Consider the following 27,952-nt stretch of genomic DNA (forward strand, 5'->3'; position numbering starts at 1 on the left):
ACCGGACGGGGGCACAGACGCCCCAGGGGTGCGCACGTTGCCACAGCCGCGAGCCACCACTGGACGGAAGCCAGTGTGACCTATTGCTCTCACATGACTGCTGCTGAAAGTTGCTTCTATTTTTCGAGTATACAGTCAGTGTTATACTGACATCCCAGAACTCCAAGGCGTGCACATAGCGCTCGCATATGCAAGACACCTCTGGTCAGCACGTGTGTTTACCATTGATGACAAAGTAGCACAGTGTGCATTGTTCCTAGCTGAACATGCTAGCTGCATCTAACAGTGCTTTTAACTGCCATGTGTGATTGGTGCAACGCTGCAAATCATGCATGCGTAGCTACAAAACATCACAAGTGCATTTTACAAAGTTCTCAATCTTATACTGATGTCACATGGATATGAAAATCAGAGCCGCGTCGACCTCTCGGAAATTGTATAGTGTCCCACAAATAGTTAACCCTTGCTTTATTGATGTCTCAGTTTGTATGCAAGGAAATTATTGCCCTAACAGAACCTCTTTACGAAAATAGCGCGGAATAACATCGAATGCAGTCTTCTTAGCGGTCCTAACATGGAATTCCCTCTATCATGTGTTACCCTTCCTGCTTCAACACACAAACGTTCCCTCCGCTATGTAGGGACTCCTATATACCAGCACAATGCGATGTCTTGTGAATGAATGTGGGATTATGATTGGCTCTTATCGAATTTACCCACCATGTTACTGATGCTGTCAGTGTGGAAGCACCGTCCGCCTTTTCCTTTTCTTTTTGCAGATAAGACTTCCAGTGGAAAAAGCTATTTTCCAGTTATCGCCATATTGCACTGACAACTAAACCTCGCAATGTGCCATACGTATCTTCAAATACGGGAACACACTTACTCAATTACACTGCCCTCCCACTGAGGACAGGCGCTTGAATATTAGAGTGTGAAATCGAGCTCCAACCAAGCAATATATCACCGTGTACCGTGTCGATGTAGTAAACATACAAAATCACCCCTTTTACATCATTCGTACATATACCGCGAAGACAGATAGCACAGTACGCACACTCGTGGCACTACGGCATCGATGCCTGATGGGTGTCCACAGTACCCTCAGCAGACCGGAGTCACTCTCGGAACTGTTCTACAAATTTCGGCTCACTTCCCTTCGGCACAAGCGCGTTACCGTTTCTGGTCTGGTCCTGCTTGCTTGCTTGCTTTTCTACACCCATCTCCAAACTCTGGGGTTACAAGAACATATCTAATTTTGCATGGTTTGCTACAATATCATACCAGTACTGCTCGATATCAAGCACATATCAATATTGCCTGCATATTAGTACCACATGCAGGATGTATTTCCAAAGATATAGACTGTAAATTAGTTCTCTAGAAGCCCAAAACCTTAGCTAGGTGGGGCGTGCTATAAACCACTGACTAACTTGAAAGCTGTCATGTCTGCGAAGACATTTACTTGGAAAATACACGTACTGTGCAGTCATCTACCTACATTCGTAATGATACAAAGTGGAGAAGGGGCAGTTTAGCTATGATACTGAAATTGGGTAAACATGCTGTCAAATGATTGGCCAGTGTTGTAATTACTGTAAAATTGCTAAAATTTTTTGGGCTATCAACTGTGATGCTTATTATTACAGTACATCGGTGGTGTCTTTTATATCCCATCCATGCATCATTGGCACGTTGTTGGTTACCATATAATGATTGACTGACAGCGTTCTTTTTTTTTTTAGTTGAGGAATGAGTTTTGTGGATGGGTGACACCTTCTGAGGGTTGCTAGCACCGAATCAGTGATCCCGTACACGAGTGTATAATGAGGAATCAGTCGAAAGGGAACACAGAGCCCTCATCTATTCCGTCACTATGACAGATGAGTTTAAATGTAGAGGTCGTCAATCACTTTTGGTCATCAGTTTGGAAACTCTCCACAATGCAGCTAAACTCTTCTAGTTTGCTTAGGTTGTGGCTGTCTTTTATTTAAAATCATCCACTGTGTGTCGCATATTATGGTAGCCGCAGTAACAAAATTATTTACAACATGCAATGTCTATTTTTCTGCAAGAGGCTGTGGGTCGGAGTGTCATAATGTCAGTATAGGACATGACACAGACCTTGAAGTCGTGGCAGAAAAAGAAAATGTATGGCAGTGTACAAAGCATGTTACAAAACAATGTTTCAAACAATGAAACAGTGTCACAGGGAGCGTCATTTGTGACTGACAGTATAGTCTATGGGATACGGTCATCATCTGCAGTATGGGTGATGAAACCTTAAACTGGTCTGTGCATTTCATCAATACCAGTACATTTAATAGGATCGTCACATGTGCTTGATGCCTGAATGCATGTAGTATTTGGTTTCGATATATGGGAGAGAGAGATGCGTTAAAAACCTTACCTAGTTCTCTGTCAGATGAAGTTAGTTGAGCTTTTACAGTTCATAATTTTCTTCTGGTGGATGGAATAGAATAACGATGACGGAATGTTGGGGTGGTAGATGTAAATGGACCCTGAGGGACGTGGATCTGTAGTACCTGTTAGTACTTTGGAGAAGCACCACAATGCAGTAGCAAACTCCACGTCCTTCCCCTAGCTCCCTTACTGTCTTTTATACTACCGGGTGTTGCAGGATCAAGCTTCGTTTCCGTCAAATGATCCATTGACGCTTCTTTCACAGTAACTCAGCTTTGCCTGTTTCTATACGGGTTGCCAAAGGTGGTAGGTGTAGCTTTCTCTGACTTCTACTCAGTTCCGACTTACATCGGAACAATCACATGCGCAAAGCTGTAGGGATGGTAGCTCAGAGTCTGAGGGGTAGTTGCAAGATGCAAAGGGGCTACCCAAAATGATGCTGAAATTTCACTGTAGCAGATAGGTTCGAGAAGGGTAGCTCGTTTTAGAGATATGTGAGTGGCAGAAATATGATATGGCATCGAGACAGAATGCGTTACAAATACTGGAGAAATATCTAGCTGAGCTAGTGTCAGGGAGTCGCAAATACCGCTTACACACCACGTTCCTTAACCAAATCACTTTCAAACATCAGCGATTTTATTATGAGGTTGCAGCATCGGTGACGTGCAACTGCAGTGCTGGTCTGACAATACACATTCCTACTATCACCGTCTCGGTATTTGTCCGGAAAAACTATATCAGTAAGAGGTAATGTTGTACCTCGATTTACAAATCCAATATAGCTTTTAACAAGGATACTTGTGTGCATCTGTAGAACCAAGACCGCTTGTGGCAGAAACATTCAGTAGTTGTTGGGATGGAGTTTTTTTTATAACATCTGGCGGTTTGTAAGACGATCACTCTCTAAGTATTTGTCTGGAAAACCCACGTGATTCGTAGGTAACACCATATGTGAATTTATAAAGCAAGTATAGCTTTTAACATGGATACATGTGTACACCTAGGTAGAACCAAGACCGCTTGAGACAGTAACCTACAGTAGTTATTGCGATCAGGTTTTTTAACATGTGAGATGATTACGGCTCTCTTTCTAAGACACAGTGGCATCACTAACAAGAAAAACATATGACACATGTCCACCCATCGCTGATTTTCTCTCAGTATTATTTTGTATCCTAGGTAATCAGTTATTGACGAAGTATTGTACTTAGTAGCAGGGTGTGTGTGATAGGTTAGCCTTGAGCATCAGACTTATAAAGTATGTGTTTGTGTTCCGACATATGCAAAGGAAATGACTATGTCCATTCATAAAGAATGTATGGATTTGACGTCTAGTACTTTAATAGCAAAGGGAACAGTATGTCACGTCATAAGAATGGTACTAATATTTCTATTTCCAGAGCCACAGCCGCCAACAGGGTGTATTTCCGATTCTTCGCTCATTGGTAAAAGTCGTACAACTGAGACCGTGATCGTAACATTTGGTTGTAAGTACAGGGATAAAATATGTATGTGAGCGATTTCTTATGGTGATTGATTCTACCTGTGTGTGCTCGTCCTGCAGCACAGGTAACTTGTGCAGAGGTGATTCACGTTTCCCATTAATGATAGGAGCTTTTGAATGGAGAGGATTGTTGGAGTGTAGGAATGTAGATGAATTAATGTGTAGTCCTTTAAACTACCGAATAGCGAACTAATACTTAGCATGTGTCGCATAGCTTTTTTGATCAGCGGAAATTTGAGATTGAATATGGAGGTGCATTTGCGCTGGATCGTTATTCCCTCCCATGTAAATTGTTCGGTTGACTGCTTTTGTACATTTTGTGCCTTTATTTAGTTGAAAGAAGATCGATTGTGGCGTGTGCATCTAGCATGTGGAAGATACTTTTGCCAGTTCTCAAGATATGAGAAACACTTTAGTTGACCTTGTAAATTATAGGGATGATTAGGAATGTGCTACATCACTGACATCGGTATTCGCGAGTGGAAATATCAGTTTTCTCTATTTATTTTCCTCACGTTTACGAGTAAATGTCTTTGCAGACGTGAAAGGTTTCCAGTTAGTGAGTGGATTATAGTACGCACCACTTAGCTGAAGTTTCAGGGTTCTAGAGAACTAATTTCCGCTCTATATCTTCGGAATTACATTGTGCAAGCGGTACTGCTGTGCAACCGATATTGATATGTGCTTGATATCGAGAAGTACTGTGAAAATGGTATAATATTTCTAGTACCTTCCGCCGTGGAAGTTGAACACGTGGCAGAACAAATGGACGTGGTCAGCCCATAGACGGCTCCACCTCCGCGCCGGCTATTCCGCGCAGCGGCTCTCGCGCAGCGAGAGCGCCACCGCTAAGCCACGTGCAGACAGCGGCCAATAGCCACTCCCTCCGGTTTCGTTTATAGAGACCCGCTCTGCCCTAGTCCAGCCCTCTCCCACAGCACGCCCGTCCTGAAAGTTAACTCCACCCCTGATGTTACCCTCGCTTTCCCCAACCTCCCTTGTCACATCACCATTGATATCCTCGATCCTGTCGGTAGTGACCATCTTCCTGTCCTCACTATCTCCTCTACCCGTCCCGCCACTGCAGCCACCCGCCCAGCTGCCCCTCCAAAGTCTGTCCATGACTACCACCGTGCCAGTTGGGATGCCTACCCGGAATCCATTGCCATACAGGTCGAGAACCACCCCCTCTCCTTTCACCACCCTGATGACATCACCCATGCCTCTTCCTTCCTTCAGAAGACCGCCCTATGCTTCCTCCACAGGCCGTCCTTCTTCTGCATGAATCCCGCAAGCTCTACCACTCCTTCCTCCTCACTCGTGACCAGGATACTCTCACCCACCACCGGCAATTACAGCGACATATCCGGAACCTCCTTACAGCAAAGAAATGCCGGGACTGGCGCCAGACATGCACACTGCCTCAACTCCACCCTCCCTGTCAACTCCTCCAAGTACTGGCAGCTTTCCACCACCTTACTCGTAGCCATCCCACCTTGCATGACCCCATCCTCCACGACGATCGACCCTTTCTTGACAACCTCAGTAAGGCTAACCATTTTGGTTCTCACCTATCCGAGGTCTTCTCCATTCCTGACGATCCCCATTTTGATTACTCCCTCTTCCCCACCGTCCTTGACCACACTGACACCTCTGTCCCACTGCTCGCCCCTAGCTTCCAGTACTTGGATTGGTTGCCCCCCTCAGACATCAACACTCCCATCACCGCACAAGACATCACACTTGTCTACCGCTCCAAACTCAACACCGCCCCTGGTCATGATGGCGTCACCTACCGTCACCTCAAGGAATCCCCTCCATACTTCCTGTCTGTCCTAGCTACACTGTTCAATGTCCTCCTCTCCACTGGACTTTACCCCGACCTGTTGAAGACTTCCCGTGTCCTGCTGTTCCCTAAACCTAACAAACCCCCCTCTGATACCTCTTCCTATCGTCCAATCTGCCTCACCTCCGTGTTCAGTAAGGTCTTCGAGGCCATCCTCTCTCGCCATATTCACCGCCACCTTAACCAGCACCGCCTCCTTCCTCTTACCCAATGTGGCTTCCGGCCTTCCTTCTCCACCGGCGACCAGCTCCTTAACCTTACCAATCTTCTTTCCCTCCAACTTAACTCCCGTCGCTCCGCTATCTTTGTTCCCTTGATCTCCAGAACGCCTATGACCGTGTCTGGCATCCCAGGCTCCTCTTCAAACTTCAGACCTATGCTCTCCCCATCAACTTCGTCCGTCTCTTTGCTTCCTTCCTCTCCCATCGTCCCTCCTATGTGACTATCCACAATTCCAACTCCCGTACTTTCTACCCTTCTGCTGGCGTGCCCCAAGGTTCTGTCCTTTCCCCTCTCCTCTCTCTCCTGTACATTGCTGATATGCCCAAACCTCCCCCTCCTGTTCATCTTCTCCAGTTCGCTGATGACACCGCCTTCCTAGCCCTTTATCCTACCCTTCAACAGTCCCAACGTACCCTCCAAACCCACCTTGACCAATTCACCGCTTGGTGCAACCAGTGGTTCCTCCGTGTTAATCCCTCCAAGACACAGGCGATCATCATAGGCCGCACCACCCACTCCTTCCGCCTCCATGATTTCTACCACACCATTTATGGTCATTCTATCCACCTCACTCCTAAGCTTAAATACCTTGGCCTCACACTCGACCGCCACCTCACCTGGACTCCCCATCTCCTTACCATCCAAAACAAAGCTCACAACCGCCTCCGCCTCCTGAAACTCCTGTCCAGCTGGACGTGAGGTCTGCATCTTTCCACCATCCTTCATACCTACAAATCCTTATCCGCCCCATCCTCTGTTATGCAAGCGTCACTTGGATTTCCGCCCCTCCCCGGTTCTATCAAGCCCTCCAAATCCTCGAACGTGATGCGCTCCGCCTCGCCTTCCGCATCCGCCTTCCGTCCCCCACGCACATCCTCTATGACCTCATCCCCTTCCCCCACCTTCTCCTTTTCCTTGAACACATCCACAAACTCTATATTGTCCACTGCCTTGATCCCTCTCACCCCCGGTTTCTCCCATCCTCTCAACCTCCAACCAGTTGCCGCGCCTTTACCGTTGTGTCCCACCCTCTCTCCATCTCCACACCCTCCATCTCCTTTCCCAACACAACTTCCACCATCTACCCCTCCCAGATGATGCACTTCGCCCTGACATCTACCCTTCCTACCAACTCTAACCCCTTCTTCCTGCCTCCTCCTCTGGGCTCCCTTTCCTCCCCCTCCCTCCTCCTGAGCGGCTTCACCCTCCTTCTCCCACTCCATCTCTTGTGCCTCCTTCCAGTGTCTGTGCGCTCCCTCCTGCCCTGTCTTCCATCTTCCTCTCCCACCTCACGTGTCTCCAGCCTCTTCGTGAACCCACTGATGCCCCTTCTCTCTTCATCCCGCCGCTTCCCCTGCTGCCCCTTGCTCTCCCCTCCTTTTCCATACTGTCTGACCTTTTCCCTCGACAGGTCCCACCTGACAGTTTTATTGTTCGTCGTGTGTGTTCCAAGTGGGTTTTAAGTGTGTTGTTCCGGAGTGTTTTTACTACTGTGGCCGACTTTTAACCTGTGCCTGCGCATTCAGTGTCTTCTCTGTGTTTTAAGAATCGCCAATTGTGTTTTTTAACTTTCTGGTGACTTTTTTTAACTGTCCCCCATGAACGTCTCCATGTCAGTGTCTATTTTACCTCCATTTTCTCCCCTTACTCTGTTTTATGTTCCCCTTTTTTATCTCCTTATGTATGTATCATTTTATTCTTGTTTTAGTTCTAGTCTCACTCGGCTGAAGAGCGCCGGATTGTGCCACTGACAGCCCTCCCCTGGCCATATGGGGCAGGGGAATGAAATCACAATAAAGAAAAAAAACCTAGTCCAGCCAGTCTGGTACTCGCTCTGGATTTCATTTCTATCTCGGCGGTACTGCGTTCTGGTCATTGCTCGTTGTTGACATTTGCCTGACTCTGGTTCCGAGTGGATTTACGTTTGGTGTTGTGGTTTCCACAAGCCTTCGTTGTTTATCTCTTCTTTGTTGTGTCGCTCAAAGTCGGTCGTGGTCGGTTGTTGATAGTTGTCGTTGGTCTGTCGTCCAACTTGTCCTGTGTTTACCCGTTGGTGCGTGCTCCACCGCCGGCGGCTTCCCCTCCTGGCGGCTCCAATCCGCCGCCCAAGGCATTCCCGCTGTTGGTTGTGGTTAGTACAATATTCTAGCAAACCATGCGAAATTAGATATGTTCTTGTAATCCCAGAGTTTGGAGACGGGTGTAGAAAAGCAAGCAAGCAAGCAGGACCAGACCAGAAACAGTAACGCGTTTGTGCCGAAGGGAAGTGAGCCGAAATTTGTAGAATAGTTCCGAGAGTGACTTCGGTCTGCTGAGGGTACTGTGGACACCCATCAGGCATGGATGCCGTAGTGACACGAGTGTACGTACTGTGCTATCTGTCTTCGCGGTATATGTATGAATGATGTAAAAGGGGTGATTTTGTATGTTTACTACATCGACACGGTACACGGTGGTATATTGCTCGGTTGGAGCTCGATTTCACACTCTAATATTCAAGTGCCTGTCCTCAGTGGAAGGGCAGTGTACTTGAGTAAGAGTCTTTCCGTATTTGAAGATATGTATGGCACATTGCGAGGTTTAGTTCAAATGGTTCAAATGGCTCTGAGCACTATGGGACTCAACTGCTGTGGTCATCAGTCCCCTAGAACTTAGAACTACTTAAACCTAACTAACCTAAGGACATCACACACATCCATGCCCGAGGCAGGATTCGAACCTGCGATCGTAGCAGTCGCACGGTTCCGGACTGCGCGCCTAGAACCGCGAGACCACCGCGGCCGGCGAGGTTTAGTTGTCAGTGCAATATGGCGATAACTGGAAAATAGCTTTTGCCACTGGAAGTCTTATCTGCAAAAAGAAAAAGAAAAGGCGGACGGTGCTTCCACACTGACAGCATCAGTAACTCGATGGGTAAATTCGATGAGTACCAATCATAATCCCTCATTCATTCACAAGACATCCCATTGTGCTGGTATATAGGAGTCCCTACATAGCGGAGGGAACGTTTGTGTGTGTTGAAGCAGGAAGGGTAACACATGGTAGAGGGAATTCCATGTTAGGACCGCTAAGAAGACTGCATTCGATGTTATTCCGCGCTATTTTCGTAAACAGGTTCTGTTAGGGCAATAATTTCCTTGCATACAAACTGAGACATCAATAAAGCAAGGGTTAACTATTTCTGGGACACTATACAATTTCCGAGAGGTCGACTCGGTTCTGGTTTTCATATCCATGTGACATAAGTATAAGATTGAGAACCTTGTTATATGCACTTGCGATGGTTTGTAGCTATGCACGCGCATTTTGCTGCATTGCGTCAGTCATAGTGGGCAGTTAAAAGCACGGTTAGATGCAGCACGCATGTTCAGCTAGGAACAATGCACACTGTGCCACTCTGTCATCAATGGTAAACACACGTGCCACCCACAGGTGTTTTGCATATGGGAGTGGCGTGGCGTGCTTTGGAGTTCTGGGATGTCAGTATAACACTGACTGTATACTCGAAAATAGAAGCAACTTTCACCTGCAGTGGTGTGAGAGCAATGATCGCACTTGCTTGCTTCCGGCAGTGGATCGCAGCTGTGTCAGCGTGCACGCCCCTGGTGCATGTGCACCTCCGTCCAGTCGTTTCAGTAATGGTGCCTAGGTGAACACGTATTTCGAGAGGAATTTGTCAGGTAGTAAGTATGAAAGGATGTCGCCGCCTTACGATTCAAATGGTTCAAATGGCTCTGAGCACTATGGGACTTAACTGCTGAGGTCATCAGTCCCCCAGAACTTAGAACTACTTAAACCTAACTAACCTAGTGTCATCACACATATCCATGCCCGAGGCAGGATTCAAACCTGCGACAGTAGTGGTCCCGTGGTTCCACACTGTAGCACCTAGAACCACTTGGCCGCTCCGGCCGGCGCCGCCTTATGCTTGAGGGCATCTGTACCTGGTTTTACAGCTGATGGCTGCAGCACTTGACAGGGCTGCAGGTAGCTTTCTGTGTGGTCTATTGGACAGGGGGTGGTGGATGGTTTTTGTGCGTGTTGATTGCATGTCTTTTGCATTGTTTTGCAAGCAGGTCTGTAGGCTGTACTATACGCTATTTGGACCCTTTACGAGTTGATTTCATATGTGTGCATCTGTGAACTGCTTTATTTAGGAGGCATCTGCATGTCTGTACTGAAATTATTTTGGTAAATTATAAGTTGTTTGCCTGTCTGCAGAGCGTTTTTTAGGAATAGTTTACAGGTCTGTGGGCTGTGTGGTGTGACCCCAAGAATGTTTTTAGTATCAGTGAGATAAATATACTAGACCTCTCAATAAATTGTTCCAAAATAAATTAAGTACATTCCTTCCTTACTGTCTGTAACAGCCGAGCGCAGGCTGAGTCATTTTTGCGCCATTTTCCCCCTCCAGACCACCATCTTGGAATATGTCACAGGAGTTATGACAGCACCTTCTGGTGGAGGTACTGTGTACTAGGCCAGTTGGACTCTAGATCTCGTGTGGAGCCACTGTGTACAAAATGAAGAGATGTCCAGCACAGGTAGAGTCGTTTTCTACCACTTTACCCCACCCCAGACCACCATCTTGGATTACATCACAGGAGGGATGACAGCACCCTCTGGTGGCAATACAGTGTACTAGGTTAGTTGGACTCCATACCACATGGTGAACACACTATTTGTCACCATCTTTGCTAATGGTACTTGCAGCATCAGCTGATGTCACAGAGGCCATCTTGGATTACATCACAGAACTGACAACAGTGCCCTCTGGTGGCCATACTGTGTACTAGGTCAGTTGGGCTCTGGACCGCATGGCGAACACACTCGATGGCGGTAGTGGCTCAAATTGTTTTAATAAAGACTGGTGCATGGTTTCAACAGCTGACGATTAGCACGCATGTTTGCAGAGTCTTTTAGTGGTTTCCATGTCTGTAGGGTGTGGCGTGATCCCAAGTATGTCAGAGTGTGTGTTTTGTATCAATGTAAGAAATATACTCCATCCCTAAAATCGTTGTTCCAAAATAAATAAATTACACTCCTTTCTCTGTCCCGCAGCCCAGCATAGTCTGAGTCCTTTTCCCAGCAATTCCTAGGAAGAGGTGGCAGTTGGATGACTTAGGTTAGTGGAGGTAGCCCAAGCGACCTATTGTCCCACGATTTTCTTAGGTTAGTAGAGATAACTGTGGTGTGATGCATTATCCTGTTGGAATTTGAACTTCCCGCCATTTTTCTGGGGGAGGGGAGGTGAGGGGCGCTAGGTTAGTGGAGATAGCCCAATTGACCTATCTTCCCACCAAAATCCGATATCTTGGATGACGTCACAGCCTCGATCTTAGATGATATCATGCACTGTTGCCAAGTCTACACGCCGCCATCTTGGATGACGTCATCGCAACCATCTTGGATGCATATGTCAACAATGGAATGTGGGGCCGCATCGGCCTAGCCCCATTACTCACGTATACCACAAGTAGAGTTGCCGGTGCAGTTCAGTTTTGATTCCAACGGCTCTAACCATGTCACTGAACTGTTCAGATTAGCTCCCTCTTTGTTGTGTTTTCCTGTTTGTGACAAATCCTACTCCCATTGTACCATTTTCTGATGGCCTTAATATTACTCAATACACTATCTGATCAAAAGTATACGGGCACCTATTACTGGGCGTTAACGTGAGGTATATCTACCCTTTCCCTTTATGACAGCTTGAACTCAGTTGGCGACATTTTCAATGAGGTGTCTGAATGTGCATGGAGGAACAGCAGCCCATTCTTTCTCAAGAGCAGAAACAAGAGAAAGCAGTCACCTTGTACCCTGAGATCTCGAGCAAACTCAACGTTCCAACTCACTGCAGCAGTGTTTCATTGGATTCGTCCAGGACCCTAGGCCGGCGAGCTAGTTTCAGGGATGTTATAACTCACAAACCGCTCGCCGATGCTGCTTTATGAAGGGTGCACTGTCATGTTCATACAATTAACCATCTTCTCTGGACTTGTCCTCTACTGTATGCAGTACACAGTGCTGTAAAATGTGTTCATATCCTTCATCTTCAGCATTTTCTTTAGTAAAATAAGGGGATCACACCCAAACTGTGAAACAACACTACCGTACCGGAAGACTACATCCATTCTACTCCACTGTTGGCACTGCACGTGACAACAGGTAAGGCTCTCCAGACATTCGCCAAACCCAAGCCCTTCCCTCGGATTGCCACAGGGTACACTGTTCAGTGACGTCGCTCTTTACACCACCTCTAGCGTCGCTTAGTACTGCCTACATAAATTTGTGGCTTATGAGGAGCTGCTCGACTGTATTCCAGTCGTTTTAAGTTCCTGCGCAAAGTCATTGTGTTATTTGGACTGGTGGTAGCATTTTATTACTCACGAATGATTCCTTCGATTTCGTACGAATTTTTCCAACTACCCTCCGCAATACTGACCGGTCCCTCTGGTATCCAGCTCCGCGAAATCTGAATACCCACCGAAGGAAATGGACCTAGATGGCCGTTAGAGAGCGCAGTATCGCCGCAGCGTTGTGCTCGCTTGGCGAGCAAGCCACCCGTCTCGCCACGTGAATACGCCGGCCAGTAGTGTTCGTCGTGGCCGGTATAAAAATGGCAGCTCAGCGAACGGTCAGTAGTTCTGTACTCGCGTCTGATATTCTCGGTTAGTATCATCGCTGTACTGTGTACTATTTGACAACAACTTCTCTTGGCATTTGGTTCTTCTCAGTGGTCGCGTTTTTGATTCTCTCTTTGTTCTTGGCCTGTTGACATTTTGGTGGCGAAGATTTTCTCTTTGCAGGTCCTTGTTGAATAGGTTGCTTTGGATTAGTTCTAGTCTGTGTCTTGTCTGCAGCAGACAGCTGTGTTTTTCTCGACTACTACACGGTTTCGTGTTGTCTTCCGCAGATCGCCCATTCGCTTTGTGGCTTCACTCGTTTCTGTCTTGGCTTCTGACTTGTGCACTACTATCCAGGTACTCGCTGATTTTGGTCCTTCGCATTTCCATTTCACAGTCACATCACCAGCAGTCGATTTGGATAGCTGTGGAAGGGCTGCAATGACCCTGATGGATTCGTTGCTCAGATGACATCCAATGACTAGACCACGTCCGAAGTCACTGTGCTCTCCTGACCAACATCATACATCCCGCCTCCTTTTACACTAGGGGGTCTGCCTGTCACAGCATCTAGTTTCGTACATTATCGACAACACGCCAGGCAGTTTACGTCCAGAGGTTGGCAGATAACACATATGGGCAATCCACAGGCAGCTCGTAGACATACCTTTTGCTGCAAGCACGAGTAGCGCCACCTCCGAGCCAGCTTACGAAGCCGCCGCACGGACGTCAACCAGTCTAATCGTGTAGTTTACTTGGAGACTTCGCAATGTTAACTCGTTTGCCTTTCTGTTATTGTGAATGTTTATGACGAACGTGGGTATGTATTGTGTATTGTGGAATACTGATTGGACTTGCAGCCACGAGTACCAAGAATCCGGTAAAACATCAAATCTCCGACATCGCTGTGGCCGGAAAAAGATCCTGCAAGAACGGGACCAATGGCGACTGAAGAGAATAGTTCAACGTGACAGAAGTGCAACCTTCAGCAAATTGCTGCAGAATTTAATGCTGGGGCATCAACAAGTGTCAGCGTGTGAACCATTCAACGAAACATCATCTATATGGGCTTTCGGAGACAAAGGCCCACGCGTGTGCCCTTGATGATTGCATGACACAAAGCTTTATACCTCACCTGGGCGCGTCAACACCGACATTGGATTGTTGATGAGTGGAAACGTATTGCCTGGTCGGACGAGTCTCATTTCAAATTGTATCGGGCAGATGAAAGTGTATAGGTATGGAGACAACCTCGTGAGACCATGGACCCTGCATATCACCAGGGGACTGTTGAAACTGGTGAAGGCTCTATAATAGTGTGGGCCGTGTGCAGTTGGAGTGATATGGGACCCCTGACACGTCTACATAAGACTCTAACAGGTGACACGTACATAAGCATCCTGTCTGATCACCTGCATCAATTTATATTCATTGTGCATTCCGACGGACTTGGGCAATTCCAGAAGGACAATACGAAACTCCACACGTCCAGAATTGCTACAGAGTGGGTCCAGTAACAGTCTTCTGAGTTTAAACACTTTCCGCTGGCCACAAAGCTCCCCAGACATGAACATTATTGAGGATATCTGGGATGCTTCGCAACATGTTGTTGAGAAGAGATCTCCACCCCCTCGTACTCTTACGGATTTATGGATAGCCCTGCAGGATTCATGGTGTCAGTTCCATCCAGCAATACTTCAGACATCAATCGAGTCCATGCCACGTCGTGTTGCGGAACTTCTACGAGTTCATGGTCGTCCTACACAATATTAGGCAGGTGTACCAGTTTATTTGGCTCTTCAGTTTACCTGTGGCTTTAATTATTTTGCTATTTGTGTCAGAACCCACCTACCTCCTGGCATCCACCTCTGGACCGGCCCAACAATATCATTCCTGGATGTGTCCGTGAGCAGGCCGTCTTAGCCATTGTGGATGTCAAAGCCAATGTTCAGTATCTGTTGGCAGGGGGGATTTACCAATCCGGAGGTGGTGAGTTAGACTTCGCATAATCCTTGTGACAGGATTGTGGTCGGGGATTCCTAGGACTGGTGATATCCCCTTCACATCACAGGAAAAAAAAATTCGCAACATTCCTGCAGGAAGCGAGCACTTAGAAGGAAGAGGAAATGACCAATGAAAACACCTTCATTCTGCTCCTCTAGTTGGTGGATCGGAAGTCATTTCATCGAAGAAATTCCGGGAAGCGGCTTTGAGCACTGTACTCGTACAGCATGTATGGTACATGTAAAGCATTGCGGAGCAATTATGGTACATCTAAGCTTTCGTTATTATAATTTGTTTATTATTATTTCTCATAAATTGTGGAAATGGAGTCAATATGATGGTTATCAAGTGTACATACCGCTCGCCATTTTCTTCAACAGAAATTATCCTGTAGCCGAATCCTTCACCATTTTCGGCACACCTAGGGATTTTTTGCCAGTATACTATTAAATCGCGATGATTCTGTTTTTTGAAGACCTGGAAGCTTCCTTCTTGTGTCCGGGGAGGCAATTTGGGAACTGAAACAGTAATGAAAATTCAGTCTGTAAGCTGATTCGGAAAGCCAGACAGTAAGCTGACGACTTGAAAAAAAGTTATTAGTTATTAGAAGAAGAACAAGAAGAAGAGTAATTCACCTTTGTAATATGCACTGAAATTTGAAATATCAAATTTATTTAAAATTTTTATAGATAGTTGATGTGTAACGCCTTCTTTCTGAATTTAATTTCAAAAAAGCTACAGGCACCAACATATAATCAACTGCTCCATACTTTCCTCCAAGCCATCTTTGTAGCTTGCTGATGCTACCAATATAGGACATTAGCAGTATTTATAGATGTTTGAAGTACTTATAAAACACTATCTTACTCAGTTTGGTTCAAATGGCTCTGAGCACTATGGGACTTAACAGCTGTGGTCATCAGGCCCCTAGAACTTAGAACTAATTAAACCTAACTAACCTAAGGACATCACATACATCCATGCCCGAGGCAGGATTCGAACCTGCAACCGTAGCAGTCGCACGGCTCCGGACTGCGCGCCTAGAAACGCGAGGCCACCGCGGCCGGCCTTACTCAGTTTCTTCAAACGTAGTGCTGTTGAAAAATGCCATACATTCATCGTGTTTCTTTAGATGCACTGTCACGCACTGGAGGAAATTAGTACATGTGTTGTAAGTATGGTTAAGCGACCAGGCTTTGAAAAATTCATTGGCAGGGGCCCGTAATAAGATACTGTAGTGGAAATCACACTGGCAGATGAGCTTTCCAGTACCACATTAATATTAATGGAACGGTTTACGACGAAATGAACCGTGACTAAGAAACTTGACTAATGCCGTTCCATTTGTTGTGTGTTAAGCGATGCACTTGAAGGAATTGATGACACCCGTCGTCGATATAGAGCTACGCACTGCATTTCCAGGAATCTGGCTCGTTACATCTTTTATGTAACAGAGTGGCAGGCCTCGGTATTAGCTTTTGCAAATCATCAAGACTCACCAACTTCCGTACACACACTATATTTTAATGAAATACCAGAAAGAAGTCTATTAGAATAAGATCGAGAGATCCGGTCGGCCAGCAAGCAGATCATCACCTTCCTATCCAGTTAGCAGGATGCATAGCAGAGGGCTTAATGTCCCCTTAATGTCGGGGTCATTAGCGGCGGAGCACAATCTCAACACGGATAAGGAAATCGTCCTTAGCCTTATCCGACTCCGTAGCCGCTTCTGGCCGTTAGGCGGAGGGCCCGGATTCGATTCTCAGTACTGCCACAGATATTTCCTTGGAGGGAGGACTGGAACGGGATGCACTCAGCCTCATGATGATCCCTGAGGAGCTACCTAAGTGAGTAGACTCACATTTGCGGTGCTCAATACTGACATGAAGAATATTATGAAGTGTGCAACAGTCATTTATTTGCAATGCTTGTGCTATTTGCAATTAAGCAACATACATCGGCCTTGGAAACCACATGGACCATAAAAAAACAAATCGCCATCTACTGAAGCTTATTGCAAGAGCAGACAGCATGTTGTTGATAAATACATTTTTATAACTGAAAATATTAGCCATCTAAAGATGGGCGTGGAAGCCCCAGACCAGTCATAACCCTAGGATGAAACATTTAAAAATTATGTGTGGCTGGTTGCGTCAGTCACCAACTATCATTAACAGCCGCGGAGTTCACTAGATGCAACACGGAAAAAATAACATTAAAATTATATTTTTTGCTCAAAAATTCAAATTTTGTGTCTTACGTCAGGTGATTGTCATCTAAAAGTTTACATATGTAAAAAGTTTAGATACATAAAACATTTAAAACAATACACATTGTTCTTTTAGGCAATACGCGTTTGTAAACAACATTTACATAGTCATAATAAAACAGCGTCATTGCACAGAACTATAACGAACATCTTATCAGTTGCTACCACACTGATATCGACTTGTCCTGTGATCGTAGTGCGTATCCATTCGAGCGATTCGTGTTTTATACTTAAATAAAGATGCTAAAGTTTATACATAAATTTAAACAGTTATGCGATATTGGTCATATATGCTGAATGGACGCCCTTTCCATATAACGCTACCATAGCCAAATTCAAACATAATGATCTGACATATTTACTGGGTAGACATGCTAATCTAGTTACAGATACCCTTAAGTGCTTTGAGACCCATTGAAAAGCGCTCTACTACGAAACAATGTGTCAATTCAAACATCGTGATCTGACGTATTTACTAACTTGACATGCATATTTAATTACAGATTACATTTAAGCAATATGACATCCACTGTAAAGCACTCCAATACAAAACTTTACGCTAAAGATCATACAATGCGTCGTGTTTCTTGTTTATCCGCAGTAAGACCATCATATACAGTTTTGGGCCCCTAATATAACAATTAAAATTTGGAACGGGCGGTTATGTGTGGCCTACATGTAAGAACACGCCACAACTATAAAAATTAAAGACTAAAATTAAATAAAAACAGGCCATTGTGTCCAGCCTACGTGTAGAAGGTTACATTAGGTGCCCAAAATCGTGTATGATGACCTCAGAGACGGCCAGTGTGGCCGAGCGGTTCTAGGCGCTTCAGTCTGAAACTGCACGACCGCTACGGTAGCAGGTTCGACTCCTGCCTCGGGCATGGATGTGTGTGATATCCTTAGGTTAGTTAGGTTTAAGTAGTTCTAAGTTCTTGGGGACTGATCATCTCAGATGTTAAGTCCTATAGTGCTCAGAGCCATTTCAACCATTTGATGACCTCAGAGTGAATTACAACCTACACACCATACGGCGCACAGTCATACTCTTATAGACGTGATCGCAACGAAACAGACTGACAAAGTAAGAGATGTTGGTCAATCATCGGCCCCTGGCCTCTCAGCACATGATATAATATTCCTGGCCTACTCTGTGCAGCCCCCAAGGATCAAATCGCGTTACATAACTTGTAGGAACATGATACGTATTGACCTTGACGCTCTAACAGCCGACTGCTCAGAAATCTCATGGCATCAAATAACCAGAGAACCTACAATCGACGTCAAAATTAATGAACTTGGTGATAAACTCACTGCCCTCTATGACAAACATGCACCTGTGCGCACAGTCCGTGTAAGAAAATCTCCCGCTCCATGGCTGACAGCTGAATTACGTCAAATGATGACTAATAGGGATGCTGCCCACAGGCGTTTCAAGGCAGATCCGAACCCCGAGCGTTTCGAAGAATATAGAAAGCTACGGAACAGAGTGAAACAATGCATTCGCAATGCCAAAATCAGGCACGCTCGCTCCCTTGTATGCAGCGATCTGACACCCACGACTCTATGGAAGAATCTCCGTAGCTTGGGCGTCGGAAAGGCAAAATCGTAAACTACTTTTCATGTGTCAGCTAACGAACTAAATGAATTCTTCTCTGCACCTCTGAATACCAGCACGGCTGATAATTACCGTCCACAAGAATCCCCAAACAGGATAACTAACAAAGATACCTTCCATCTAAAACATGTAACAACAAATACGGCAAGAAAAGCAATAATGAGAATCTCTTCTGATGCAATAGGCAACGACAGTATCGGTATAACCATGATTAAGAATGTTGCCGATATCTTAGTACCTGTCTTAACTGACATATTTAATTCTTCCCTCGTGAACGGAATATACCCCACTGTATGGAAAAGAAGCATAATTCGACCCATCCCTAAGATCGAAAACCCGCAACTGCCTAGTGATTACCGACCAATTAGCATACTGCCTGCTGTTTCCAAAGCACTTGAATATATTGTTCATGACCAAATCACTGAACACTTGCATGAATCCAGTCTATATGACAAATTTCAATCCGGTTTCCGTAAACATCACAGCACAAACACTGCTCTAATTAAAGTAACTGATGACCTGAAATATGCCATCGACAATCGAAAGGCAACAATATTGACGCTACTGGACTTCAGCAAAGCTTTTGACACTGTTAACTTTGACATATTACTCAGAAAAATGCAACAGCTTAATTTCTCTGATAGTGCAATGAGATGGTTTGAAAGCTACTTAAAAGACAGACAGCAATGTGTTGTCTGCGCAAATGAAAAATCTTCCTGGAAACATGTTTCTTCGGGAGTGCCACAAGGATCAGTCTTATGACCACTTTTGTTTTCTTTATATGTCAACGATATTTCGTCGGTTTTGTCCTCCTGTAAACATCATTTCTATGCCGACGACCTCCAGCTCTACCTAAGCGTCAGACCTGAAGACGTAAACACTGCAATCGCTCTGATGAATGATGATTTGTCTTCAGTAGTGACATGGGCAATAAACCTGGGGCTTAAATTAAATGCAAAAAAGACGCAAGTAATCTTAATAGCCCATCAAAAATTAATAAGTTCAGATTTCCGCGAACGGCTACCTCCTATTCTGCTCGACGGCACTCCAATACCATATCAGAAAACAGTGAAGAACTTGGGTGTAACTTTGGACGAGCGTCTCAACTGGGCGGAGAATACAGTCGCAGTGTGCCGAAAGACGTCTGCTTGTCTCTATGCTCTCAAAAAGTTTCGGAACATATTTCCACAGGACTTGAAACGCCAGCTCGTGCAAGCACTCGTTCTACCGAACCTCCACTATTGTGATGTGATTCAACAAGGCATGAGTAGTGAAAACAAAAGACGGCTAGAGCTAACCATGAATGCCTGTGGGCGTTACACCTGCAACATTCGCCGATATGATCATGTTAGTGCTCCATACTCCGAGCTAGGATGGCTGCGACCGGACAAACTGCGTGACTACCACACTCTATGTCTACTTCACCGACTCCTCGTCGCGCAAGCACCCCAGTACCTAGCTTCAGAGATTAAAAACCTGTCATGCCATCATAATCGAAACACGAGGTCACTCTTATATGGTAACCTAACTGTGTCCACTCACAAAACAAAAACTTTTGCAAACTCCTTCTTAGTTGCCGCTGTCCGCCTCTGGAACAAACTGACCCTTACCTTGAGGAAAATTCAATCTCCTGTTGCTTTTAAGAAGAAGTTGAAACATTTCCTATTATCATCCTCATAAAATTCTCCACAAAATTAATGTGCAAGGCCAATCCTCTCATCTGTCAAATAGCAAAGCTAGCGTCTCCTATCCTATCTTTCTCCTGAGATGCCTTCATCTTCATCTATCTCTATTAGCCACGCAGTCTTCTTTTCCTTTATATTTCCTTAATTATGTTTCATTATGTCTCTCTATTCTTCTCCTCCCTTCACCATGAGTCTCCCTCATACTCCCTGCTGCCAGCACTCCTATCTAAAATCTTTCTCTTCAATAATGTATTTTTCCAGGTGTACCTTTCTAATTGTTTATCTCACTTTTTGTATTAGATGTAGTTTAACATGCCTACTAAAACATATGAATGTAAAATAAGTAGAATGCCTGGTTAGATGTAAGAGAGGGCCTGATGGCCCTAATCTTGCCAGGTTAAATAAATAAATAAATAAATAAACAAGGAATGCCGCGCACTGCATGTAGCGTAGCACAATGTTTCGTATGAGAGCGCTTTGTAGTGGATATCATATCGCTAAAATGTAATTTGTAATTAAACACGCATGATGAGCCAGTAAATTTGTCAGATCATGATGTCTGAATTTGAAGATGGTGGCACTATATGAAAGGAATGTCCATACAGCATGTATGGCCAGTATCGCATAATTGTTTAAATTTATATAAAATGCTTAAGCATCTGCATCAATTAAAATGACAATAAAAATAAATAAATAAAAATACATTTGTTGCTCACAATTACAAATTTTATGTTATATATACAGATGACTATCATCTAAAAGTTTATATAAATAAAATGTTTACATACATAAAACATTTAAAGCAATAGACATTGTATAGCCAATACGTTTTCGTAAACAACAGCTACACTGCTCTAATAAAACAGCGTCTCACGACACAGAACTAATACGAATATCTTCTCATAGTGACCAGATTGATATCGCGTTGTCCTGTGATCATAGTGTGTATCCCTTCGTAGGAATCCTGTTGTACTAAATTACAGAGAACGAATATTAAAATACCTCTATATCTACATCTACATCCATACTCCGCAAGCCTCCTGACGGTGTGTGGCGGAGGGTACCTTGAGTACCTCTATCGGTTTTCCCTTTTCCGTTGTCATTTACTACATTGATGTAAAGATTAATAAAAGTACTTCGGCGCATCCTCATTTAAAAAGGCTACATGTCCACTGGCTTTGGAGGTGCGCTTGTAATGAGGTGTCACCCTAGCGCCATCGAACATTTTCTCGTACTGTTGGCTGTGCTGGCCTCAGTTTGATTCTGACTTGCTAAGTAGGCAAATGTTGATAGTGACAGTCATCTACTATTACTGTGTAAATTATATATTGCCATTTTGATGTTCGTTATTAAGTTCAGGCACTTTCAGTGCAGGTATGTCTGAATTCAAATAATTAATTTCTGTTACATTTGAACTGTTCATATTACAGTTCTGCATTTGTATCCACTGTCCACTGACAATTTCTTGTAGCCTCAGTATGTCTGGTTCTATAATGAACCAGTTGGTTCGAAGCTAGTCGCCGAACATATGTTCTGCAACTGTGACAGATTTTTTAATAAAGGCTTCGTGAAATAAATGGATCCACCACACGAGCACCTAAAATTCCAACACCTCGGTACTGGCATCTAGTACGAATTGTTCCGAGAGTATTTCATCTGCACACAAAATCTGGTTGTGGAAATTTGCTATTCCGTCTCTTCTGAACACTGCCTCGTTTGTAAACTCGACAGAAGAAACAGTGGATTGGCGTCTGGAGCAAGAAACCGTCGACAAGAGATATCCCGTGGTTGCCGAATTGCAGGAGAAAGACCCTGAACATATACTTACGAAAAAAATTCCTAGCACCAAGAAATAATTAATATAGAATAATGAAATTTTGGAAATACATTTGTCTAGGTAATATATTCGAGTGATTGACATTGCAAGATGACAGGTTAATGTAAGAGCGAAACGAGCCATTACAAATTTGGAATGCAAGTACATTAATAACCGGTGTAACCGCCAGAATATTGAATGCGAACATGCAAACGTGGATGCATGTGTCATACTGGTGTCGGATGTCAGTTTGTGTGCTGGAGTTCCATGCCTGCTGCACTTGGTCGGTCAATACTGGGACAGTGAAAGCTGGTTCTGGATGACACTGGAATTGTCGTCCGATGATGTCCCATATGTGTTCGACTGGAGACAGATGAGGTGATCGAGCAGTACAAAGCAATATGTAGACACACTGTAGAGATATTGGATTATAACTGCGGTTTATAGGCGAGCGTTATCCTGTTAGGAAGCAATCCCTGGAATGCTGTTCACGAATGGGCGCATAACAGGTCGAATCACCAAATCGACCAGGGTGCATGGGATGGCACGAGAGAGCTCCTGCTGTCGTACCTCTGACCATAACGCCAGGTGTAGCACACAGACAGGTTGGTTGCAGGCGCTCACCTGGCCTCCTTCTAACCAACATTGGCACCGAGGTAGAACCGACTTTCATCAGATGTCCACTCCACCTTCCAATTAGCTCTCGCTTGACGACAAGTCGCAGATGGCTGTGGTTTGGGATCAGTGGAATGCACGCTAAAGATCTCTGGCTCGGAATTGTCCTCGAAGCAACCGCTTTTGAACAGTTTGTTGTGGCACTGTGGAATTGCTGTTGCAGACGCAGTAGGATGCGCCACACGTGACCATCTGGGGCCAGGTCTTCTTGCGACCGTACATTCTCGTGACCACCACTACCAGTAATCGTGTGCAGTGGCTACATCGCGGAAGCAACATGCAGCTTCTCCTAGCTCTATTATACAACCTCGTTCAAACTCAGTGAGATGTTGATAATGGCGTCTTCGTTGTGTTAAAGATATCCAATATCAAACCCAACCAACGCTCACTACGTTACAGCGTGTATTTAAAGCAAACCTGATTTACATCCTCACGGTGGCACCGCTAGAGCCACTCTGAAGCGACTGGCTCGAAATTTTGAGTAAACGTCATCATTTAGATGTAGAAACACGTCTACTAAATTTCTTTTATTTCGCACGACTCCTTGTTGGTGATGGGATTTTTTTTCAGTAAGTGTATTTACAATGATATGCATTATTGAACTCCTTGTGAAACGTCCTCCATGTGGTACTATGTGATATATCTCGTGCGGCGGTGATGTGTCGTGTGCTTACACCCTTATCTTCGTCATGATACAGAATGTTTTTTGTTGGCCCGGCGCACAAAAGGGAAAAGGGTGGAAGCACAAAAGGGAAAAGGGTGGAAGATTAGGGCTCAATGTCTCATCGACGGCGAAGTTGTCAGACACATAACACGAGCTCAGATTGGGGAAAGAAGCTGATTCGTATCGTTTGTAAAGGAATGATCCTGACATTTGCCTTAAGTGATTTGGGGAACCTAAGAAAAACCTAAATCAGGATGACTGAATAGGGATTTGAATTGCCATCCTCCCGAATGCAAGTCCAATAAACACTACACCACCTCGTTCAGTAATCAGGCATGTGAGAAAATCTTGGACAGCTTTGATCTAAGATTTGTAGAGCTACCATTTCTGCCTTAGTAACGTGACGTTACAGTAGCAAAGATAGAATGATTCGGTTGTTTTCTATCTAGAAAAGCATTCGGATACAGCGGCGCAGTCTCGTGTCAATAACCATTTCCACGTCTGTACATAAAAATTACATCCATCTACTCATGAAGAGAATACCCTGCAACAGTGAAATAGTAGCAGTGATTGTGTAAGGTTATGTTTGTGGAAAGTTAAGAGTTAAATATTGCCGAGAAGAGCCACTTTGCAGCATATTTAAAAAAGTAAAATACCAGGTTCGTGGGCCAGCAACATCCATCAACTGCCAGTGGACAGCGCTGCGGTCGCAAATATAGTTTAGGAGAACGTTCCGTGTGGCGTACCAGTTCGTTTCTGAGAGTGTACCTATCACGTTGGAAACCGCGTTTTGCGTGATTCCTGTTGAGCAACTTGTCATGTTTCTGGACAACATTACTGCAGCATTACAAACTAAGAACCGTCTATCAGCCATTTGTGACTATACTGGCATCCCTCCACACACATTTCAGTACTGATAATAAAACAGCAGCTTTGCGTACGTTAGGGATCTTGCAGTTCAATGCGAGATAATCTGAGTGAGTTCCCTAAATCACTTCGGACGGTTACCGTGGTGGTTCCATCAGTGAGGCCGCGATGGGATACCGTTCCTCATCTGAGCTCGAGCTCCGTGTCTGTCAAACGCGATGACGGTGGGAAAGTACAGTCTTTTCTTTTATATGAGTGAGCCTAGTACACAATGACTACTTGGAAAATCTCGGTTAAGAGCACAGGCCAACCATCCGGATTTAGATCCTCTGTAGGTTCTGTGCAATCGGTAGGCGAAAACTGCGATAATAACTCAGTAAAAATCAGAACCAGTTGATTATTACTTCTGAAGATATGGACACTTTCCATTATAATTTAAAAGCAGAGATCTTGCATAAAAGTGCCAAAGGAATCGACCATGACCTTCTCGGAGGAACCATCCTGTAATTCATCCGAAGAGGTTCAGCAAAATTACTGAAAACATGCCTGTTCAAGAGTTAATTGGTAGAAGAGTACTTTGGTTTCTGTTTCTGAGCGTTATTAGTTGCTCATATTCACATCAACTGCAGTTGAAGATACAATAAAAACAAACACCGCCCGGACGGGCCTCGGAGGCCCAACAGCACCAACCGGCCGCCGTGTCATCCTCAGCCCTTAGGCGTCACCGGATGCGGATATGGTCATTATACCGCTCTCCCGGCCGTTGTCACTTTTGGTGATCGGTGAAGCTACTTCTCAATCAATTAGCTCGTCCACTGGCCTCACCAGGGCTGAGCGCACCCGCTTTTCCAGCAGCATTCGGTAGACTCCGGCGGTGAACCATCCAAGGACTAGCCAAGCCCGACAGCGTTTAACTTCGGTGATTCGACGGGGTCCGTTGTTACCACTGTGCCAAGGTCGTTGGCCTTCAAGATTAAATAGTGACTTTAAATATAATTTCAAATATATTCTTGCACCATAGGTATTTAACACTGCTCACCATCTGGCTTAGTCTTGAAGCTAGTAACAGCTGGTTGTGACCAAATTTCTTTCACAGCTGCAACTCTCGACTGAATGAACAGTTTTACTTCGTACACTGCATTGGCGTATTCCAAATCTGTCAAGGCGAAGCTGAACATCCTTTTTGGCAGTGCAGAAGTGTTGGCGGTCTGTAAAGAAAAGTTATTACGTTTTTATACAAATTCTGATTAGTTTCTTTGCAATAAAATTTGTAGTCAGTAGTAGTATGTTATGTTCAAACACTTATATTTCAACTTTCATTTACTGAAGAAAGCTGTGTGCCTCCTGAGACGTTAATATACTGAAGTTATTTTTAGCAAAGCTGAGAAATGTGTGGCGTTAATACTAGATTAATCTACAAACTTCGTTATGTTGAGAAATTAGAAGAAAAAGAAATAGGATGTGCAGTGAAGGAGTCGAGTGCAACATAATATATGTTTATTGTAAAAGCTGTAAGAATTTTATACAGAACTTTCGAAATAGTTCGAAAAGCTCCTAACAGATGGCGCTGTACGCTTTGCAGCTCGCAAACTATGAGCGTGCATAAATAACTCGTCCGCTGCAAGGAGTCTTTGTAGTCACATCAAAATCTTTTAGAAATGTACATCACTCGCAGTACGCATGGGGCGCAAACGAACAATGAAATTTGCAATCACACCCCGTAGTGTCTCAACGGAAATTGATTTAGATGCCATACAGATCACCGATTCGAGCTCGTCGTGCGGGTTCCATTGGACAATGTCTTTCACTGTGCTCAAAAAAAAAAAAAAATAAAATAAAAAAAAAATCTGGATGAGTCAGATCAGCGGATATGGAAGCCAATCAATTCCTCTGCCAGTAAATTTGCAATAGTCCAACGCAATATTCTATAAATTCATCAAGAAAGAGAAACTCCTATTCAGTGTGATGTGATCTGTCCCCATCGTCCATAAACCACGTAACGTTTACCAGTGACCGTTTCTCGTATGAAAAATGGGCCTATAATGTATCTCCCACATACCATAACCCAAACAGAAACTTCGAGAGAATGTAGCCGTTTCGTTTCGTTTCGTTTCACACACTTCGGGATTTTACGAACCCCAAAATAGCCAGTTTTTTTAGTTCACGATTCCATTCAGGTGGAGGTGTGTACCAGATGCAGCCAATTTCAAATCCTTCATTATTAATCATTGTGAGAATCTAGTCTGCAACATCAGCCACGTGTAGCACAGCTTGTACAGGTGTGGTCTAGTAACTGGATTGTAAGTGGAAACATGTATAGGCTGTGTCTAAGTATTTTCTGTGGCTTCAAACCAGTCTCCATTGTAATTTTCCGGACGAATTTCCTTGGATTTGTCTGCATAATTCATGAAACCGTGACATTTTCAGGAGTAACTACAATTTACTGGAGGCCAACAATCCCCGCTAGATCATCAGTCACGCCGGCTGTGCGTTGGAATTTAGCGAAGAGCTAGCGAATGGTTTCCGCATCGGGTCCTTTTTGGAACATTAAATCATTTTGAAAACCATGTCTTGTTGCCGTAGGACTGTGTTCTAACCTGTGATATTCCAGTGGCAGAAAAACACATTATCAACGAAATACACGATTTCAACCTTTTCCTTCGGTACGCTAACCTCCTCTCACGTTTCAACGGTGGAACTCTTCACTCTGGGAATTTATAGGTACTAGGTACTGCGAGTACAGCGCCATCTGTTAGCAGCTTTTCGAACTATTTCGAAACTTATACGTAACTTCTGTATAAAATACTTACAACTTTCACAATAAACATACCTGATGAAATGAAATGAATAAATTTCTGACTCGGCTGCAATTAGGCTTTGGAATAATTTCAGTGGCGAGTAACGAAAATTTTTGCCGGCCCAGCACTCGAAGCGGGATTTCCCGCTTCTCATGAATAATCGCCTTGATCGCTTCGATTCGTCCCATCCTCACCCGCCCGCATCCACCAGCATCTTCACCAGCACCGCCTCCTTCCCGTTACCCAGTGTGGCTTTCGTCCGTCCTTCTCTTTCGATGACCTTCTCCTTCACCTCACTCATCTCCTTTCCGAACAGCTTAATTCCCGTCGCTCCGCTATCTTCCTCTCTGTGGACCTCGAATGTGCCTATACCGCGTATGGCATTCCGGTCTCCTCTGCAAGCTCCAAACCTTCGCCCTTCCTATTAACTACGTCCGACTGATCGGCTCCTTTCTCTCCCAACGTCCTTCCTACGTCTCCATCCATAACACGGATTCCTACACCTTTTTTCCTTCCGCCAGTGTGCCCCAAGGCACCATCCTCTCCCCAATTCTGTACCTTTTGTATACGGTGGACATGCCGCCGCCATCACCCCCCATCCACCTTCTCCAGTTTGCCGATGACACCGCCTTCCTTGCCCTTGCCCCCATCCTGCAGCGCTCCCAACACCTTCTACAATCCCATCTTGGCCGGTTCACCGCTTGGTGCAACCAGTGGTTGCTTAAGGTCAATCCTTCCAAGACCCAGGCGATCATTGTAGGCAAAACCACCCCTTCTCTCCGCCTCCTAGATTTCTATATCACCATTTATGGCCGTCCTATCGCCCTCACCCCCACTCTTAAGTACCTTGGTGTCACCATAGACCGTCGCCTCTCCTGGACCCCCCATCTCTGGACAATCTAAGCCAAGGCACATTCCCGACTCTGTCTCC

General features: G+C 44.8%; 1 protein-coding gene across 2 annotated transcripts in view; it reads right to left on the bottom strand.

The window, feature by feature from the left end:
• Positions 1–27,952, bottom strand: part of LOC126299280 (cytokine receptor-like) — a 431,253-nt gene that overhangs the window by 145,559 nt on the left and 257,742 nt on the right. For both annotated transcript variants that reach the window (XM_049991064.1, XM_049991063.1), the window contains 2 exons: positions 25,263–25,431; positions 14,985–15,144 (listed from right to left, as the gene is read on the bottom strand). In XM_049991064.1, coding sequence (XP_049847021.1) covers positions 14,985–15,144; positions 25,263–25,431 — 329 coding nt within the window. The remainder of the gene's footprint in view (positions 1–14,984; positions 15,145–25,262; positions 25,432–27,952) is intronic.

Source organism: Schistocerca gregaria, chromosome X (genome assembly GCF_023897955.1).
Source record: "Schistocerca gregaria isolate iqSchGreg1 chromosome X, iqSchGreg1.2, whole genome shotgun sequence".
NCBI classification, from domain to species: Eukaryota; Metazoa; Arthropoda; class Insecta; order Orthoptera; family Acrididae; genus Schistocerca; species Schistocerca gregaria.